The 21,267-nt window shown below is 43.5% G+C and overlaps 1 protein-coding gene across 1 annotated transcript in view; it reads left to right on the top strand.

Annotated features, from left to right (window-relative positions):
• MMP15 (matrix metallopeptidase 15) overlaps positions 1 to 21,267 on the top strand; it is a 107,197-nt gene that overhangs the window by 50,183 nt on the left and 35,747 nt on the right. The window contains exons 3-4 of the mRNA XM_030203584.1: positions 2,557 to 2,679; positions 15,269 to 15,576. Of these exons, the coding sequence (XP_030059444.1) occupies positions 2,557 to 2,679; positions 15,269 to 15,576 (431 nt within the window). The remainder of the gene's footprint in view (positions 1 to 2,556; positions 2,680 to 15,268; positions 15,577 to 21,267) is intronic.

The raw sequence follows: 21,267 nt of genomic DNA on the forward strand, positions 1-21,267 counted from the left end.
CAGAATACCACATAGCTGGAGAAATAGTCATTTAGGCAAAGGAAAAGGAGGATGGGATTTGATATACTGACTTTCTGTGGTTGCAATCAAAGTGGTTTACATATTATATACATGTACTTATTTTGTACCTTGGGCAATGGAAGGTTAAGTGACTTGCCCAGAGTCACAAGGAGCTGCAGTGGGAATTGAACCCAGATCCTGAGGTTCTCAGGCTGCTGCACTAACCATTAGACTCTCCATTCACATCCTGCGTGTGTATATGGACACACAACACATATATGACTAGAATACTGGCATTTACGTGTATTCTTGCTTCCTAAAATTAGGCCGCTTCTTATTGTAAAGAGTGCCTCATAAACTGTCTCCCGGAAGAGGCTGGGACTTCTCCACAGCCAGCAATCCTGCACCATTGCTTCCCTAGATGAGTGCCCCTGCACCATTCCCTACAGTGACTCCTGTTGGGAAGGAATGACATTGCAGAATTGTGAGCTCCTTCAGAGCTAGAGCTCTTGCAGCTGGGGGAAAGTAGGGTCTGTAGAAGAGCCAAACCATAAAACAAAAACAAACCTGGACTGAATGAAAAAAACGGACTGTGAAACAGCAGGGCCTTGCTAACAGGGAGATGTAGAGAAGACGCCAAAAAAGATGCTAAAGATCCACATATCCTGGACATGAGAACCAATATGGAGATGCCAGAATTACCGGAACCCCATAAGTCTCAATTAGGCATATTTTCAAAGCACTTAGCCTTCCAAAGTTCCATAGGTTTCTATGGAACTTTGGAAGGCTAAGTGCTTTGAAAATATGCCTCAATGTGTTTCAAAGATGACCCAAGAGACAAAAGAAAGAGATAGAGAAGACTACTGCTGCAAGAGGGCAGCTAAAAGGACTGTAGAATTGAAGCGTCCCATTAAGGTACTATCAGCGGACAACGCTCAGAAGGTGAAAATACATTTCTCTAGAACTAGGGTGACATAAAAGAGAAAAATGTACTAACTTAACCTTCCTTTTTTTTTTTTTTTTTTTACTGCGACCACATGAAAAGCTGAAAGTGGCAGTATAGGCTACTGACAAGGAATTGTCTGACAGACTCCACCACCTTGCTATCCGGAATGGAAAGAAAAACTCTGATACAGTTAAACAACGTATTCAAATGGAGCTATAAACTTGTGCACCACAAGAGAGACTGGAACTGCAGGAGCAATGAGCTCCACTGGCTGATACTGTAGTGGAGCTCGTTGCTCCTGCAGGTCCAGTCTCTCTCATGGTGCAGGACTTCCAGGGCCGGTCAAACCCGGTAAGCAGGGTAAACACCGCAGGGGGGTGCCTGCCTTCAAGGGCGGTGCTGCGCTGCCATACTGCACCACCCTTGGGGCTTTAAATCTTTAATTTACCTCCGTCCCAGCAGCCGCGTCATTTGAAAGCCCTGCCCTGTCTCTAGCCTTCCCTCCCTTCGTGAGTTCGTTCCGCAGTCCCGCCTTCTGACGTCATTTCCTTGAGGGCGGGACTCTGAGGGAACGAACTCACGAAGGGAGGGAAGGCTAGAGATGGGCAGGGCTTTGAAATGACGCGGCCGCTGGACGGAGGTAAATTTAAAAAAGACTTAAACCACGCAGGGTGGGAAGAAGAAAAAGTGGGATATTGGGGGGAGAAGAGGGCGGGCAGGTGGCCATAAATGGGAGGGGGATGGGGTGAAAGAGAATCACTGGACAGGGGCAGGGTGGGAGAAGAGAGAAAGGAGATGCGGGGGGGGGGGGCACGCGCGCCAACTCATAGTCCGCAGGGGGGCGCCAGAGACCCTAGGACCGGCCCTGAGGACTTCATAGCTCCTGTAGCACCTCAGCTGTGGAAGCTATGAACTTGCCACAGCTGTTAATGTTTTCCTGAAGTTCCTTCAGAAGATTAGAGTGGAGGAAGTGGCCTAGTGGTTAGAGCAGAGAACCAGAGAAGCTAGGGTTCAAATCCCACTGACATGCCTTGTGATCTTGGGCAAGTCACTTAATCCTTCATTCCTCTGCAAATTTAGATCGTAAGCTCTCTGGACGGGTGCATGACGTTTAGGTGCCAAGACATTTAGGCACCATGATCTTCAGCGCATGGACGTTTAGTCCTGATTCTCTAAATCTTTCTCTTAGCCTGAGTTCCTTTCTCTCTGTCGCCCCAGCTGCACTCCTTTCCCACTTCTCCTCAGCAGCGCTGATGAAAAGGAGCTGGAGATGCAACGGTTGAGGAGATGTGGGGAGGAAGCATAGCTGGGGGGTGGGGGAGCAGATAGAAGGGAACTTGGGCTAGGAGAGAATAAGAGACTCGAGCCTAAATGTCCTGATGCCTAAATGGTGGCATTTAAAACATCCTGCTCTATTTCTAGGTACAGGTAAATACAGCACCCGATGTAACTCGCCTCAACCTATTGCATAGAAAGTGTGAGCTAAATCTAAATATATTTATGAATAAAATAACAAAAATAGATTTGACTGTGTTAAGTCTGATTCTGTGTTCTGTAAATCTTTTCTCTCATGCCTGTTTATCTCTCTTTATTTAATTTCCCCCCACCAGGTGGATGAAAAGACCCCGCTGTGGTGTCCCAGATCAGTTTGGCGCAAAGATAAAATCAAATCTACGACGGAAACGCTATGCACTGACAGGGCGAAAATGGAACCAAAGACTCCTGACCTTCAGGTATGGAACCTGTAGTCTTAGCCACAGTTTCTCACCCTTGATAAGGCTGTGCCAAGTACATGCCCTTCCATTGAGAACCTTTTGTTAAGGAGTAATATCCTGAGGTCTGGCAAATGAACATGCACACCATACCCTTGAAACAATGTTGTTTGTGTGAGCCCTCAGAGAGGCAGGCTGAACTCCCATTGCAGTGTGTAATTCCGTCCCTTAGCCCCCACAGGGAGGGAAAGCACTACAGCCCCAACAGCTGGAAAAATAAGAAAGAGAACTTAGACTCCGTTAGGCATAGCCAGTAAATTACCTTTATTAGTATCTCACAGAGCCAAAAATACAAACAATAGTTCTCTTCCCTGGAGCAGGTTGTCAGTCAGCAATGCACATCCTGAAAGACAAGGACTGCTCAGCTCACACCTCTCAGAAATTACTTATATACTGTTACAAGTTCTTCTTTCCCAGAAATCATGTGACTTTTCCCAAACTAGAATCAAAAACATTAAAAAAAAAAAAAAAAAAAAAAGAATCAGAAAGTAGCCTCTTCCATATATGGGTATATCAGTCTCTCCTGACGTTGTGTGCACGTGCTCACTTGGTGGCCATTGGCTAATTACTCATGAACAACCAGAACAATACCCTTGTGTCCTCTATCTGTCTATCTTCCCAAATGAAACTCTGGACATGTTCGGCTCACACTGTGTCCTCAGCCTGTCAGCAACTGCCAAGGTTACATCCACTTTATATGAAAAACATACTCAGCTGCAAACAAATGTTATGAAGTGTCAGTTCTCAGCTCCTGAGAAAGCAATGATTGTTACACAAGATGCTGAGTTAGTAGGCTAACATGTGAGAACCAAACTGACAGTACAGGCCTTAGGCCAAGCCCTTAGTAACAGGCCAAGCATAGGAAGGCATATGCAGCAGCTTTAAGCATCAGCACATCATTGTAAGTTCTAACAATTCAGTATCTGAAGAGAAGAGTATTTGTTGTGTATAATAATCTCTGTCTACCTGCTGATGATCTGGTCATTCTGTCGCCTCCCTCAGAAAGGTCTACAAAAGAACCTAAACCTGTGAGACCTACTGGAAATCCTGTCTCCTACAGGGAAACCTGGAAAAGATTGATTATGATTTTCCAGAACAGACCCAAAAAACTTCCATCACAATTTCAGATTTTTCCTAATTGAACAAGGAGTTGAACACAGTTTAGAATACATGTACCTTGACCTGAGATTAAATGCGAAACACGACCGTGTCTGGCGTCCTTTTACCAGCTCTCTACAATAAAGGCTTGTAACTTCATCTTCCACTGTGTCTCCTTCATCTTCCATATGTTGCTTTCTTGCAATTTGTATTGTAGCAGTGACTCAGTAAAGATATTGAATTGTTAAACTAGCTCTAAAGACATTACAAGAAAAAGTTCTAAGAGCCCTATATGTACCAAAAAATAATCCCTTGACGAATATAACCGCCAAGTACAATTACAATTAAAGTTATTTAGTAGCATCATTCAATCCATCTTTTGGGGAATGAGGTCTGAAGTGGTCTGGAATTAACCAAAACTACACAAAATGGGACAAAACTCCAGTAGAAAACCTGCTGATTCTACAGACAGATAACTCCATGTACTCAGAAACACTCCCAATAGCTTAATGTACTTCAGTTACTATGTAACTTTGTCAGTCTATGTGCTTTGAAAATGAGCACCCCAATCTCTTGATATATCACCTTTTGCCCAGAAACACAAAAGAAGCGGTTTTACGTACTTTGGAACACAGTTCAGGGGGCCCAACAAAGTGAAATGCCTTCCAGGAATCCTCAGTTAGCAGGAGTAGCAGGCAAATACTGACTATAATCAAGAGAAGAGACTAAGGAGTTTAACACTGATGTTGTTAATCCGCCTGAGAACAAATGGCCTGGCCAATAATACCCCACTTGTAGCACAGAGAGCTTTTCAGGAGCTGGGGGAGGGGTTAAAACCTTCGCTACAAACAGTAGCATTTCCTGGTACTACCTACTTTTAGACAGGGAGAGAAAACTTTTACAAAATACTGAGAATTTCAGTAGGTGGCTCCAAAGCCTGGTATCATCAAGAAGGTTTTAGGTACATAGGAGGATGGGGCAATACATGGAAAAAACAAAAGACTGTATTGTAATGACGAGTTGCATCTCACTGTGGCAGTAAAAAGACTCCTTGGTGAGAAGTTCAGACAATATGTTTTCTAGGTGTTTAAACTAGAAGGTGGGAGTGGCATATGGGAACAGGTCACTTCCAGTGGGTCACCCTCGGCAAAGACAAGCTGTGATATTAGTAAAGAAAGCAGTGTAAACAACGTTAGCAAATCACTTCTTACCAACACAGTAGGCACTGAGACTAAACAAAAAAACTAAACAGAAGATGAGACTGCCACTGAAATGTAGCTGGAAATCAATGACTACAAATGCTCCTAGTCTAAGCAACAAAGTTCATGATCTGCAAGCCCTGATGTTAGAGGCAGACTTAGACATTGTTGCTGTCACAGAGACATGGTTCAGTGAATCCCATGAATTGGATGCAAACATATCGGGCTACAATCTATTTAGGAAGGATAAAGATAGTTGAAAAGGTGGAAAAGTAGCTCGATATGTGAGAAACAATATCACAGCGACTGAAATGCAGGGGGCCTTGGGAAAAGAAGAAGCGATATGGATCATCTTGAAAAGAGAAGATAGAACCTCTGTCCACATGGGTGTTGTCTACAGACACAATCGGAGGAATCAGATAAAGATCTGGTTTCAGATATCCAAAAGTTGGGAAAGAAAGAGAGGTGCTGTTTCTGGGAGATTTCAACCTGCCAGATGCAGATTGGAAAGTTCCATCTGCAGAATCGGAAAGAAGTAGAGAGATCATCAATGCCTTTCAAAGTGCTCTGCTCAGACAAATGGTGATTGAACCCACACGGGAAGGTGTAACACTGGATCTGGTGCTCATAAATGGGGAAAGTGTGTCTAATGTCCGAGTGGATGCCCACCTGGGCAGTAGTGATCATCAAACGGTTTGGTTTGATATAACAGTGAAAGTGGAGGGCAGCCACTCAAAACTCAAAAGTCCTGGATTTCAAACATGCTGACTATAGTAAATGGAGGAGTACCTGAAGAAGAGCTGATGGGCTAGGAGGATATACGAGGAGTGGAAAGGCAGTGGTCCATGCTGAAAGGAGCTATAAATATGGTTACTGAAAGGAGCTATAAATATGGTTACTGACCTTTATGTGAGGAGAGTAAATAAAAACAAGAGAAAAAGGAAACCGATATGGCTCTCCAAGCAAGTAGCTGAGAAAATAAAGGCAAAAGAGTTGGCATTCATGAAATACAGAAAAACTCAAGAAGAGGAACACAGAGAGGAGTATTGGATGAAACTAAAAGAAGCCAAGATAAATATATGTCTGACGAAAGTTCAAGTGGAAGAACAAATGGCTGCAAATGTAAGGAGGGGAGACGAGAATTTTTTCAGGTATATTAGTGAAAGGAGGAAGACTAAAACTGGAATTGTGAGACTGTAACATGTTGTGAACGCTATGTGGAGAATGATGAGGAAAAAGCAAACGTGTTAAACAAATACTTCTGTTCTGTGTTCACTGAAGGTAATCCTGGAGAAGGACCACAATTGGCTGGCAAAGGTAGAAATGAGAATGGGGTGAATATAGCACCAGTTACGGAAGAAAGTGTTTATGAACAACTTGAAAATCTGAAAGTGGAGAAAGCCATGGGACCAGACAGGATCCATCCCAGGATATTGAGGGAGCTTAGAGAGGATCTGGCGGGTCCTCTTAAAGATTTGTTTAATAAATCCTTGGAGACAGGAGAGGTTCCATGGGATTGGATAAGAATGGGTGTGGTCTTTCTTCACAAAGGTGGTGACGGAGAAGAAGCTTGAAACTACAGGCTGGTAAGCCTCACTTCGGTTATTGGAAAAGTAATGGAAGTGATGCTAAAGGAAAGAATATTGAATTTCCTTGAATCCAATAGGTTACAAGATCTGAGACAACATGGTTTTACCAAAGGTAAATTGTGCCAAATGAATCTGATTGAATTCTTTGACTGGGTGACCAGAGAACTGGATCAAGGATGTGCGCTAAATGTAGTCTACTTAGATTTCAGCACAGCTTTTGACACGGTTCCTCATAGGAGGATCTTGAATAAACTTGACAGGCTAAAGTTAGGGCCCAAAGTGGTGAGCTGCATTAGGAATTGGTTGACAGACAGATGCCAGAGGGTGGGTGGTTAATATAATTCACTTAGAGGAAGGAAAGGTGAGTAGTGGAGTGCCTCGAGGATTGGTGCTGGGGCTGATTCTGTTCAATATATTTGTGAGCAACATTGCCAGAGGGTTAGGAAGAAAGGTTTGCCTTTTTGCGGATGATACCAAGCTTTGTAACAGTGGACACCCCAAAGGGAGTGGAAAACATGAAAAAGGCTCTTCAAAAGTTAGGAGAATGGTCTGTTTGGCAATTAAAATTCAATGCAAAGAAGTGTAGAGTGATGCACATAGGGGGAGTATAAGTCCAAGGTAGCCGTATGTGTTAGGTGGTGAGAGGCTGATGTGTACAGACAGACAGAGAGAGAGAGACCTTGGAGTGATGGTATCTGGGTATCTGAGGATCTGAAGGCGACATGACAAGGCAGTGACTGTAGCCAGAAGGATGCTAGGCTGTGTAGAGAGAGGTGTAACCAGCAGAAAAAAGGAGGTGTTGATGCCCCTGCACAAGTCATTGGTGAGCCCTACTTGGAGTATTCAGTTTTGGAGGCTGTATCTTGCTAAGGATGTAAGAAGACTTCAAGTGGTCCAGAGGAAGGCAGCAAAAATTATATGGAGCTTACACCAAAAGACATATGAGAAGAGACTGCAAGGCCTGAATATGTATACCCTAGAGAAGAGGAAGGACACGGGAGATATGATACAGATGTTTCTATATTAATATCTTTCAAGTATTTAAACAAATATTTTCCAGAGAAAGGAAAACGGTAAAACTAGAGGACATGGATTGAGTTTGCAGAGTGGTAGACTTCGGAGTAATGTCAGGAAATTCTTTTTCATGGAGAGGGTAGTTGATGCCTGGAATGCCCTCCCGAGGGAGATGGTGGAGAAAAGAATGGTGGCGGAATTCAAAAAGGCGTGAGATGAACACACAGGATCTCTAATTAGAAAATGAATGTTATAAAAAATAAAACGTAAATGGTTGCATATGTGTTTGCATGTCAAGTGGTGCTTAGGTGGTGACTCTGGCTGTAAAAACTAAGGCTGGTGCTGGGCAGGCTTGTATGGTCTGGGTCCCACATATTGCAGTCCAGTTTAGGTTGGGCTGGAGAGCCCTTCGACAGAAACCCCAGTAATTTGGAATGTGAGGACAGTGCCGGGCAGACTTAGTCTGTGTCCTGCAAATGACAAGACTGATTCGGATAGGCTAGAGTGGGCTTTGACGGCAACTCCAGTAGTTGGAGTATAGGAACAGAGCCAGGCAGACTTTACAGTCTATGTCCCAGAAACACCAAAGAAAGACCATGATCAAGTATATAATATCACGTTCGTTGTTGATTTAATCATGAATTGATAATGAATGTGACTGTTGGGCAAACTGGATGGGTCGTTCAGGTCTTTATCTACCGTCACTTACTATGTCGCTGTGGGGCTCATTTTCAAAGCACTTAAACTTACAAAATTCCATAGGTTAGCATGTACCTTTGTAAGTCTAAGTGCTTTAAAAATACGCCTCTATGTCACATACAGTGATATGAAAAAGTATTTACCCACACCCCTTCTGATTTCTCCTATTATTGCATATATGTCATACTGAATGTTTTCTGATCTTTAAGCAAAATGTATCATTACTGCTCACCACGTGAAAGAGAACGTACAAATTTTGCTGACATTTCCATAACAGTGATAAAAAAAAACTTCCTCCGCTACCAGGCACTCCATGAAGAAACCCTGTAAGAAAAGAACTCGGCACATAACATAGGAAATCTGCCCTACCAAATCAACATTAATACCCAAAGTACAGACAGCAGCAATCCTGCCTATGGAAAACAGGCATTCCAAATTCTCCAAACACCCTAAAGCATGCTCTTTAATAATGCATGGCCCATGTGCCACTGGTGGCCTCGGTTATCTTCTTTTTTTTTTTTGGCAGGATGTGACCTCCACTGAGTAGCCTGCGCATGCTCACACCCACCCCAGAACCCAACTCTACTCTGCATGTGCTCAGTAAGCAGCAGATGCATCTGAATGCTTGCCATGCAGCAGCCACTGCCACCCTGCACAGACAGTACACATCCTTGTTCTCTGCTGCAGCCTGCCATTCTACAGCAAAATGCACTGCAATCTTTCCTCCTTTCAGCTTTCCACCCAATCCAGTCTCCCTCTCCCAACCAGTCTAGATGGATTTTAAATACTGGGCCACAGTCCCACATTTACATTGCCAGAAGCATGACCTGTTGGCCTACCTGTACTGTGCACAACTGCCATTGCTAAATAAATTGAACAGCGGCAGACTTGCCGAGTCATACGCATTCTCCAGCTCACAAGCCTAAATGTCCTTTTTACATGTGTTGGCTATGCTCTCTGCCCCCACTGTCTGACATATATCTCAGCCTAAATGTGCTTTTTCACATGCGTTGGCTTAGCTCCCTTCCCTCACAGTCTGGCCTCTACTTTATTCTGCCCACAGCTTGGCATCTCTCCTCACTTTTCAACCCCACATCCCTCCTGGGAACCGCAAACCTTACCTTTGTGGCCAGCAGGGTTGAAGACACTTCTTCCAGCCAGCATAGGCTTCCATCTCTCTCCTACATCCCACCTGCCAGAAACAGGAAGTTGCGTCAGAGAAGACGGGATGTGGGAGAGAGAAGGCCTAGGCTGGTCAGAAGGAGCATCTTCAGTGCTGCAGGCCACATAGGCAAGGTTTGTGGTCTGCCAAAGGGGGGGTGTTTGGAGAGTGAGAAATGCCAGGCTTTGAGGAGGTGGGTGGAGGGGAGGAACAGATGTTGGGACTTCTGGGGGTAGTACACAGAGCAATGCTGGACCTGCTTGGAGGGAGGAATGAGAGAGGGATGCTTGCTGGACCCTGGGGAGAGGGATAGGGAAGAAGGAGAGATGCTGGATGTAGTGAGGGAAGAGAAAGGGAAACTTGCTGGACCCACAGGCAGGGAGGGTAGGAGGGAAGGAAGAGAGAAGGAGAGATGCTGGCCACTGGGGTGAGAGGGGAATAGAAAGGAAGGAAGGAAGAGAAATGAGGTCAGGAAGGAAGGGAGAGAGATGTTGCTGGTTTTTAATATGCTTGAGGCCCACAAGAAAAGCCTCCAGTATTCTCCAGCCTAGCGGTAGTAAATCTCCAGCTTTGGGATGGGCCACCCTTGACATCTCCACAGTGGCTAACTCCAGTTGTGGCCACTGCTGCACTACCAGACCCTGGAACAGCCGAAGCTTGACACAACTGAGTCTGCTTCTCTCTACTGCTGACTGCTCACTCCTGCTGCTCCAGACGACACTCATAGCAATTGGGTTTCCACGTGCCTACTGCCTTCCCTCTCTGCTGATTGGTGCTGGCTTGAGGAGGATACAACAGTGCAGGGCAGAACATCTCCATGTGTACAAGGCCAGTCAGTTAGCCGCCTTGTTGAGGCAGGAGAAGAGAGCATGGGGAAACTGAAGGGCTGGGATAGGAGGAGAGAATGACCAAGGGCAGGAGGAATCTGGAGAGAGCATAAGGGAAGGGCCAGGGACAGCAGGCAGGAAATGTCTGGAGAGAGCATGAAGGGGGCTGTGAGCTGACACAGGCTGCACATGGAAGAAGGAAGCTGGGGCTGATACCAGCAGATAGTAATGCTGGGATGGGAGCAGGGGGCTAGTTGCTGATCTTTGGGCTGGGAGAAGAGGGCTGATACTGGGGGGGGGGGGGTGTAATAAGGAACACTGGGGAGGGACAGAGGGAGGGAGAATTAGGGTGCCTAGGGAGAGGAAGGGAGGAGAGAGAATGTGCCAAGAAGAAGGAGGAGGAAGGAGGAAGAAGGAGAAGATGAAATGGGTGCGCCAGTAAGGGGGAAAAGAGAAGGGAGGGAGAGAGAGTGCCTGGAGGGAGAAGAAGGGGAGGGAAAGAGAGACTGGACAAAGGTATGAAGGAGAGAGAGAGACTGGTGGTACACAGGTACAGGGTGGAGAGGTGGGGGTGGTTCAATAGAGGGAGACTGGTGGAATAGGTAAGGGTGGCTTTTGAGAGAGACACAGACTAGTGGGTATGAGTGATGTTGACATGCACTGATAGCAGTGTCACAGCTTAGCATGGGAAGATGTCGGCTCTCCTTCAACCTCTTTGGATCCAAAGTCGCCTAACTTTAAAATTAGTAAAGGCCATTGCCCTAAGGTACCAATACACCTCCTATTGGGTGGCAAAGATCCAAAAACTGGACAAGCTAGACTGCTACAGATTTCTACACAAAAACTATACAGTAGCGGACCTGATATTCGCCACGCATGCAAAACACAGATAGATCCTCACCAAACACAGAATAAGTGATCACAGACCATAAATACAAAGATGCAGACAGAAACTGAACAGGAAACGCCAAAGAAGTCAGACTCAGTATACAAAGCAACAGAAACAAAAATGCATTTCCTGTTGCACTGTGAAAATACAAAGCAATCAAAGAAACACATTTCCCAAAGCTAACAGAGAAAATCAGACTTCCCACAAAAGAATGAGCAGGAAAAACTCTTGATAATCTTGGGGGAAAACAAAGAAACAGCAGCTCTAGGAGTGAAATGTATTATTTCCACTCCTACCACCAAGCAAGAAATGTGACCTGACCAGGGACAGTACAGACCAGGACCTGAACCTGGCAATTGTTCTGGTTGTTGATCTCTCTGTATTTAAATTTATTTTACTGTTTGTTACTAACACTTGGAAAATTTATCTCCTGATCTTTTTTTTTTTAAGCATTTTGCTGAACTGCAGTGTACAAGAATTAGGACAATATTTGGCTGTGGGCCACTAGCATGGAATTTCTTGCGACAGGCCATTAGAAATCTCTCTTATAGGAAATTTAGACAAGCTTTAAAAACTTGGCTTTTCTGATCATGCTTACCCCCCCCCCCCCCCCTTTTTTTTTTTTTTTTACAAAGCCACACTAGCGACTGCCCGTACGGTAATGCTGACGCAGCCCAGTCAAAGTGAATGGACTGTGTTGGCATTGCTGCATGGCTTTGTAAAAGGGGGGAAGGTTAGTAAAATAAGATTTTATTGTTTGATTCATAGATTTTTTTAAAATATTGTACGATGTTAGTGAATTTTATCTGATTAATATTAACATTGTATTGTAGTAATTTTTGTATTTATATATATATGTTCTTGTTTACTGATTATGTACGATTTTTTTTGTACCCTGCCCTGGATAAGGGCGGGTTAGAAGTAATAAATTTCAATTTCAATTAACTTATGTAATCTGCTTTGAATCAGACTGTACATACCCATGTTAAATTAAATTTAAAACTGCTAAATGCATTACATTGGCAACACATGTAAAATTGTCATGCCAATAAAGTTATCTGAATTGGAAGAAAAATATATATATATATACATACATAAATGCACAGTATTGTAAAATTTAAATCACAGGGTTACTAGGGCCCTTTTACTAAGCTACTAACGCGTGCTTAAGAAAGGAAAAATGGCCTAAAGCAGCACAAAGTGTTCCATATTAGGACTGTGATTTGTACTTGCCATAAACGTGCAGTTTACAAAGTATATACAGGTACTTATTTGTACCTGGGGCAACAGAGGGTTAAGTGACTTGCCGAGAGAGAGTCGCAAGGAGCTGCAGTGGGAATTGAACCTAGTTCCCCAGGATCAAAGTCCACTGCACTAACCACTAGGTTACTCCTCCACTCCAGGGAGAGGAAGGGAGGAGAGAGCCTTTAATACCTCCTAAATAGGAGACAGTAATTACTTCTGAGTTAATTTTTTTTTAATGGCCATGTACTAATGCTAACATTAGCACATGGCTAGAAATTCAACAAATAGAAAAATGCCTGTTTTACAGCCGCTCTAGAATTGGGCTTAGTGCTCCGGAAAGTCCCACAGTGAGTTTACTCTCTGTATAAATGCTGAGAGCTTGTCATTTGCTCAGAGTCTCAAATAGAGTACATGTTTGAAGAGAGGAGGATAGGGGGTCTCGGGATTGACAGTTCTCTGCTCCAAGCACAGTGTTAGGCTGCTGGCCAGAATGCACACTCAACAATCTCTTCCCAGAATAAAAATCCCACTATAGAGCAACAGGTTTCTGCATGCTTTGTGTTTTGTTTTTTTTTAAGCACTGTTACTTGTTATGCCTGGCTCTTAGCTTGCTGTTTGTATAAATAAAGGTTTAAAAAAAAAAAAAGAGCAGAAGGTTTCGGTGCATCTGCTGTGCCATTTCCAGCTGGTGGCTCAATTCTTGGAAATATTTTTTTTTTTATTCCCAGAGGCCAAAAAAACCTTTATGGCAATAGGAGGAGCAGTTGGTGAATTAATGCTCTATTTCAGGAGACACTATTTATTATCGAGTGGAATTAAGCCAGTCTCCTAAAATAGAGCAACTGTCACATGCTGCTGATGAAAGCCAGTGTTTAAAAAACAAAGTTCACTAAAGAAGCTGGTTATTTTATTGGTCATAGTGAAAAGAGGATAACAAGGTTGGAGAGGAAGGGAGGATGGGATTGAAGGGTTACCATATTTGGGCAATGGGATTTGATGTACCACCTTTCTGTGGTACAATCAAAGCGGTTTACATTTATTATTTGCAGGTTCTTTTTCTGTCCCTACTGGGTTTACAATCTAAGGGGCCCTTTTACTAAGCCGCAGTAGGGTGTACCAAATCAACCCTGCCACCGGGGTAGCGCAGGCGCCCTGTGGTAGTTAGCATGCGCAGTTTCCCACGATAGAAAATAATTTTCTACCGGGGGGGGGGGGGGGGGCGGCATTCTTGGCAGTAATCGGCAGCACAGCCACATTGCTTCTTGTTGACTGATTACCGCACCAGTAGCACATGAGCCTTTACCGCCTTCTAAATAGGTGGCGGTAAGGTCTCAGGCAGTAAATAGACACACGCTAATTTTAATATTAGCGCACGGCCATTTACTGCCCCATTTTTTAAAAACGGCCTTTTTCCCACAGCGGTAAAAAAATGGCCAAGTGAGCGCCAATTTCACGTGCCAAAACTAACACAGGCCACTTTTTATTGTGGCCTAGTAAAAGGGCCCGTAAGTATTGTACCTAGGGGCAATGGAGGGTTTAGTAACTTGTCAGAGTCACAAGGAGATGCAGTGGGAATCAAACCCAGTTCCCCTGATTCTCAGCCCGCTGCACTAACCGTCAGCCTACTAGAATGCAGTTCTGTTCAAAGTGCCTTTTATACTTTACATTTTTGTTCAACTAGTGTATATCTGTAATTTGTGTTAATGGATCCATTTATTAAAATACATTTCACATAAAAAAACAAAGCTCACTATGCACTTGATTTTACAGTCCGTTAGGCTGTTTATCCCTATGTCCCATTATGGAGATGTCCTTTTCTCCCAAGACTTAGTAAAATGATTGTAACTGAATTATCTGATAACACAGAAGGGAAAAAGAGAATTTGATACCTGTGAAATATTTTCTTGGTGCAGCAATCAAGTATAAAGTAGATCCACTTTGTGTCAGTAAAAATGGTAGGAACTTGTGTTAATGCAATCTGTGTGCCGCAAACGATGCATAGGTTTTATTTTCATAATATGGTGTCTCAGGAGAGGAATTCTTCATTTAAAGGAGTGAAGTGAATTTTTAAAATTTATTTTCTCATTTTATAAAAGTTCAAATAATTTATTAAAGCATTTTGAATAGTATAGTCAATAATATAACAACATAGTACAAAATACCATCAGATGGATGGCAAGTAATATATGCAGTCCAGAGAGAAGTACAATATATATTGTTATATATATAGTGGGAAAATATAAGAATTAAAGTACAAGTGTGGATAAAGAGGGGAAAAAAGGAGGGAAACCATCATTAATATCTTACATGCAAATCAAAGCACCAAGTAAGAAATTATATCCAAGTCCATGTTAATGGGGCTATGGGGAGATTTTTCCCAAAAAATTAAAAAGCAATCGGTGTAGAAGGTCCTTTTTTTTTTTTTTTTTCTTTCTTTAATACCATTTTTTCATTAGACAGCACCTATCTCAATCTGTCAATGGGAGGGAAAGAGAGCCTAGTGGGAGGTGTGCTAAGTGCCTTCTATCGAGGGTAGAGGCTCAGTCTTTGGCCCGTTAGGTAGAGGTGGCATCTACTTTGGCCTGAGAGTTTAAGGTGAAAGGAGCCTTCACTCTCTCTGGTTCTTTGGTGGTGGAGGTGCTTTCACAACTTCTATTACATTGATGGCACCACCACTTGTAGTTTTAGTGAGCCTCAGAACTCCAAATGTCCTTTCTTAAGGTTGAAAGGCAGTATATTAAGTCCTCCAATAGACTAATTATTGAAGGTGCTGGGTCCAATTTTTGTGCCCATGTAGCATCGTTCTGATTCTGCTTCTCTTTCTACAGCATTCAAAACTACACAGAGAAACTAGGATGGTATCACTCCCAGGAAGCCATTCGCTCAGCCTTCCGGGTATGGGAGGCAGCCATCCCACTGGTTTTCAAGGAAGTCCGCTATGAAGATATCCAGCAGAAACGCAGGAAAGAGGCTGACATCATGGTTCTCTTTGCCTCTGGATTCCATGGTGACAGCTCTCCTTTTGATGGCCTGGGGGGCTTTTTAGCCCACGCATACTTCCCTGGACCAGGGATGGGAGGAGATGCTCATTTTGACTCTGAGGAACCCTGGACGGTTGAAAATAGCGATGTGTCTGGTAAGGTGCTGCTGGCATTTGGAGAGTTTGCTGCTTAGGATTAGCTGGCTGTACTGGGTCTTTAAATGACTTGTGGATAGCTTGGTGATTTCATCAATGTGGCGTTTTTGCACTTGTCTATAAATCCTGAATCTTAAGATGCATTCCTGGTTTTTCTTTCTTCCTTCCCACTGCATTCTCCAAAATCCCAGTCACAAGACAATTTTGGGATACAGGTTAGAAAATGTGGAGTACTTAACTTGTGCTGATGACTTGATGTTACATGTACAGCCCCATTTGTACTGTTACAGATTATGGCAAAAGCAGCAGCCGGGTTTCTTTCATCTTCTCCCAGCAGCCACACTTCTTCCGCTCACTTCACAAGTGCCCTTCTTTACCTATCAAATCTGCATCACGTTAGCTGTTCCAGACTTCTCTCTGGCTATTTTTTCCATCCTCTCCACTGTCTGGCCCCACTCCGGTCTGCAGGCCTCTCCATCACCTTGCTGTCTGACCTTCTTTTCATGGTGTTCTTTCCTGCCACTCCTACAGATAAGGCTGTCTCTTGAACTCCTGTGCTCCCATGGAGGGTAGCTTACAACAAGTAGGTGCCTATTTCTAGCCCATTTTATAAAGACCCATAAGCACCTATGTGGCTTTATGAAACAATAAGGGGGAAAAGCAGCAGCCATTGCGTCTAGATTGAAGTGTAAATACTTGCATATAAAGTACCCATGTGCATACATATTTTATAAACACGAGCAATGTAGAATTCACCGAGGTGAAGGAACAAGATGCAGTACAGATGAAACAGGTCAAAAGGAGAAGTAGCGTGATCAACAGAACTCTTCCAAAGAAGCCAAGGAGACAGAAGATACCATATACACTTTATTCTGTACATTGGATGATGTTAAAAATGATGGCTCAAGCAAAAAAACAGCACAAAGGGCCTTTAAAAACAAAAGGGAACACAGTTTTTTCATTTAAAAAATCCTTTAATAGTGAACTTTGATTGAAGAAAGACCCGACACGGGCCGTGTTTCGGTGCTACCGCACCTGCATCAGGGGTCGACAGGCAGCAAAGCAGCAGGGAAACCAGGAACCACACAGAGTCAGTAGGCTGGCGGCAATCAATAGTAAATCAGGAATCAAGCAGAGTCTTGGGCAGGCAGCAGACAGTAGAACAAACCAGGAAGTGAGCCGAGTCTTCAGGAGAGTTCAATACTTTTGGGACTTCTCATACCCAAGACGTGAGCAAATCATGACTCCACCCCTGAACACGTCACATAAAAATACACCACTTCTTGGCCCTGTGCGTACTTTTATGTACATAAACTGAATTTTTGGGTGAATTTATCCCTCTCCCCAAATACCAATGGGCCAGCCAACCGTAATTTGTAGAAATAAATCACCCAAGGCTACGTGTAGTTGAGAAAGCAATCAAATTCTTTTATTAGTAACTTACCAAATACAGATACAATTGGTAATTGCTTTGGGGAGAGCAGTTGCCATACAAAAGTATTTGCTACCTAGATCTCTCCAGAAGTAGGAAATACAATTATTTTTATACCTTCATTATGCCAACAAATTATTCATAGGAAATACAACAATAATCACACTTATTGGCTATGATAATATTGTGGTTAGCACTTATTGAATATATTATAATAAGTTGGTTAATACTCAGAAAGGCTAATAATAATCCTTACCTAGAAATGCTAATAATAGTGCTGGTTCTTCTAATACAAAGTCACCTTCCTCTAGAGTTATCTGGCTCTGCAGCTGCAGAACATCTGTAACCACCATGTTGCTGCACCATGTTAATCTGTCTTTCCACATACGCCCATTCCTCATTCTGGCTTGTACCAAGGTGCCTCAACAGATCATGTGCCCTGGTACTGTACTGAAGGTTAAGCCAGTGTCAAACTAACCTAGGGCCTTTCATTTTAAAGGAGGATTTGAGCCCTGAACCAAAGTACTGTCAGTGGTTCATAATACGCATCTCTCTCCTTTAACGTCTTTGAAAGTAAGACCTTCACAAGGTGTGGGAATGGTGGTGTCTCCAGCAGAGGCCTGGTCCTGCACCCAGGCTCATGCCATAAACCCCACAGCGTAAGCAAAGTGTTGGCATAAGCTCAACGATTAGGTGATTAGTGCTCCGACTGCAGGCTATTTTAGATTGCAGGCATCCTAGAATCCCTCAGCAGGATGGGAGTTTGGTTCCTGTCTTACCCGTCATGGCCATACTGTCTAATGAGCACTAAGGGGGTTGGTATCGAGTAAGTGAGACATCAGGAAGTGGAAGGTCTTGAGTAAGCCGTGATCGTTTGTGAGTTTCCAGAGCCTTGGTACGTGATCGTATAGTGGTTAGTACTCTGCGTTGTGGCTGCAGCAATCTCGGTTCGAATCCGAGTCACGGCACACATTTTGTCAATGAGTTGATCCAACCTTTGACTGCTACACTGTAGATTACTCATCGATCGGTGAGCATTTACAAACCCACTAGCAACGGCCTTGTAGAGAGATACAATGGTCTGTTAAAAACTAAACTCAGACAACTCATGGCTAATGGCATTAGAACTTGGCTGGATGCCCTGCCACTGGCACTACTCACTTTGCATGCCACGCCCTCTGCAGCTTTGAAATTGACTCCATTCCAATTATGCATGGGGCGAAAAATGCGCCTTATTCCTGGAAATCCCAACCACCACCTACCTGACAAGTACTCGGTGTATTGGGATCAGCTACAATCTGTAATAATTAAACCCTGAGGTAGTTGTATAAAAACTCTTTTACACATGAAAAATGCTTTATAAAATTTCCCCCCTAGAGGGCAGTCCTATATAAAAGGAGCCCTTTTATATAGGATACTAGTGTAACCAGGTATATACACATGCATGCATTTAGCGCATGCACTTTTATGTCATAGTAAATGACAGCAGATAAAGACCTGTATAGTCCATCCAGTCTGCCCAACAAGGTAAACTCATTTTACATGGTATGTGATACTTTATATGTATACCCGAGTTTGATTTGTCCTTGCCTTTCTCAGGGCACAGACCATAGAAGTCTGCTCAGTACTGTTCTTGTACTAAGTTCTGAAGCTAACATTGAAGCCCCTTAAAATTTACACTCCAGCCCATCCCTATCTATTCAGTCTAGATCAGGGCGTAGACCGTAGAAGTCTGCCCAGCTCACGTTTTGTTTCCAATTACCGGTATCACCACCCAATCTCCACTAAGATTCCACGGAACCATTCCTTCTAAACAGGTTTCCTTTGTGTTTATCCCATTCATGTTTGAATTCCATTACCGTTTTCATCTCCACCACCTCCCGCGGGAGGGCATTCCACATATCCGACACCCTCTCCGTGAAAAAATACTTCCTGACATTAGTCCTGAGTCTGCCCCCCTTCAACCTCAATTCATGTCCTCTAGTTCTACCGCCTTCCCGTCTCTGGAAAAGGTTCGTTTGCGGATTAATACCTTTCAAATATTTGAACGTCTGTATCATATCACCCCTGTTTTTCCTTTCCTCCAAGGTATATATGTTCAGGTCAGCAAGTCTCTCCTCGTACGGTTTGCAACACAAATCCCATACCATTTTTGTAGCTTTTCTTTGCACCGCTTCCAGTCTTTTTGCACCGCTTCCAGTCAGTCATGGAGCTGGTGTGAATGCTCACATGGGGGGAAATATGTGCATGACCTTGCACATCATTTTCTATAGCAAAACTGCTGTTTCATAAAAACCCTCTTGGTTTCATTTGCTCCTTCTACTACAAAGCCCTCAATATAAAAAGCCTCTGTTCCAGTACCAGCAGATTTTAAAATAGCTTGAAGCTCATCTATGTCTGATCTTCAAGGCCCTGAAAGGAAATGGCCCTGAGTACCTGAAAAATAGGATGATCCTCCACACACCGCCAAGGACACTAAGGTCCTCCCAAAGACTTTCAATAACCACACCCTCTCCAAAAGACATTACACGATGTGATACCCGCAAGTGAGCCTTCTCCGGAGTAGCCCCCTCACTCTGGAATGCACTGCCTGAAAGGTTGCGCTTAACACAAGACTCTGTACTTCAGGAAGCAGGTGAAATCTTGGCTCTTCAACCAGGCCTTTAATGGAAGAAGTAACTAACTGATTAGTCTCTCTCTCTCTCTCTCTCTCTCTCTCTCTCTCTCTCTCTCTCTCTCTCTCTCTCTCTCTCTCTCTCTCTCTCTCTCTCTCTCTCTCTCTCTCTCAATCTTTCCCCCCACCCCCACATACTGCAGCAGGACATGTTTATCCACTCCTACCCAGCTGAGATAATATTTAACCATTTTTCTGACCTCATATGTAACTTTCTTTAAATCAATCACCTTACTTTCTAACGCTTCCTACTTTCTTACCTATCTATATGCTACATCTTTGCTTCACCCTTCACTATCAATTATAATGTTCTATTACGTATTGTGTTGACATAACCAGCTGCAGTTGTTTGAAGCAGAATATTTTGAACACCACGTGGTAATACAACATTAGAATTAGAATAGATCACCAGTGGTCCCTATTTAGGTATTTTTGTGATTTAACACAAAGTAGTATACCATGCCATACTTTGTATGAGTTATCTTGTTGGGCAGACTGGATGGACCGTGCAGGTCTTTTTCTGCCGTCATCTACTATGTTACTATGTGTGTTTTTGAATATTTTTAGTGCTGTAATTGTCTATTGCTTAAGTTTTATCTATTCTTACTGTACACCGCCTTGAGTGAATTCCTTCAAAAAGGTGGTACTACTACTACTATTTAGCATTTCTATAGCGCTACAAGGCATACACAGCACTGCACAAACATAGAAGAAAGACAGTCCCTGCTCAAAGAGCTTACAAAATTCCAATAAATAAATATATAAATCTTCAAGCCTTTCCTTGGGCAACTCTGCTGACACTTTTATCTGTTGACTCAAACGCCCAACACGCCCAACATTTCCATTAGTGACCTCAGTGACGACTTGTTTCACATGTGCAATCAGCCCATGACTTGCCTTAATCCTCATTGGTCACAAAAACACTGTGCTTTAATTTCTTATAATTTACAAAATAATGAATTGGCTCAAATTATCTTAAACTTGGCTTTCATGTGTGTCTTCCCTTACGGCTGATTGTAGTGTTGTCATTCAAGGAGACACAGGCCTCCAATCCAGATGATGATGACTCTGTTCTACTTCCTCGGATTTCTCATCAACTCCAAGAAGTTACATTTATCCCCAACCCAATCCTTTTGAATTCATTGGGGCAGACATCTGCACAGCCACAACCAAGGAATTCCTACTGCCACAAGGACAAATATCATCTCCCTTGTTCAATACGAATGGCACCTGTGTAAGAGATGGAATCAGCACACTCAACCACTCTCCCACAGGGTTCCCAACAACCCGAGGCACTCTCTTGTTGGATGACCTAGGATCATCTCTCCACTGGCAATCCACCCCACCTGCCTCAATTTCAGCTGACTTTCACAACAGATGTGTCCAATCAGAAATGGGGAATCCACATGTGCACCAGAGATTTCCCCTTGAAAGCCATCCACATCAACTTTCGTCAGGGCCAAAGGCAATGCACTCAGAGCTTTCAGTGCTTGGTTCATGGGAAAATTCATCTTCCTCAAGATGGACAACCAAATTGTGATGGTCTATATCAACAGGCAAGGGGGCACCATTTCCCTCCATCTGT

The sequence above is a fragment of the Microcaecilia unicolor genome, chromosome 5 (genome assembly GCF_901765095.1).
Source record: "Microcaecilia unicolor chromosome 5, aMicUni1.1, whole genome shotgun sequence".
Lineage (NCBI taxonomy): Eukaryota > Metazoa > Chordata > Amphibia > Gymnophiona > Siphonopidae > Microcaecilia > Microcaecilia unicolor.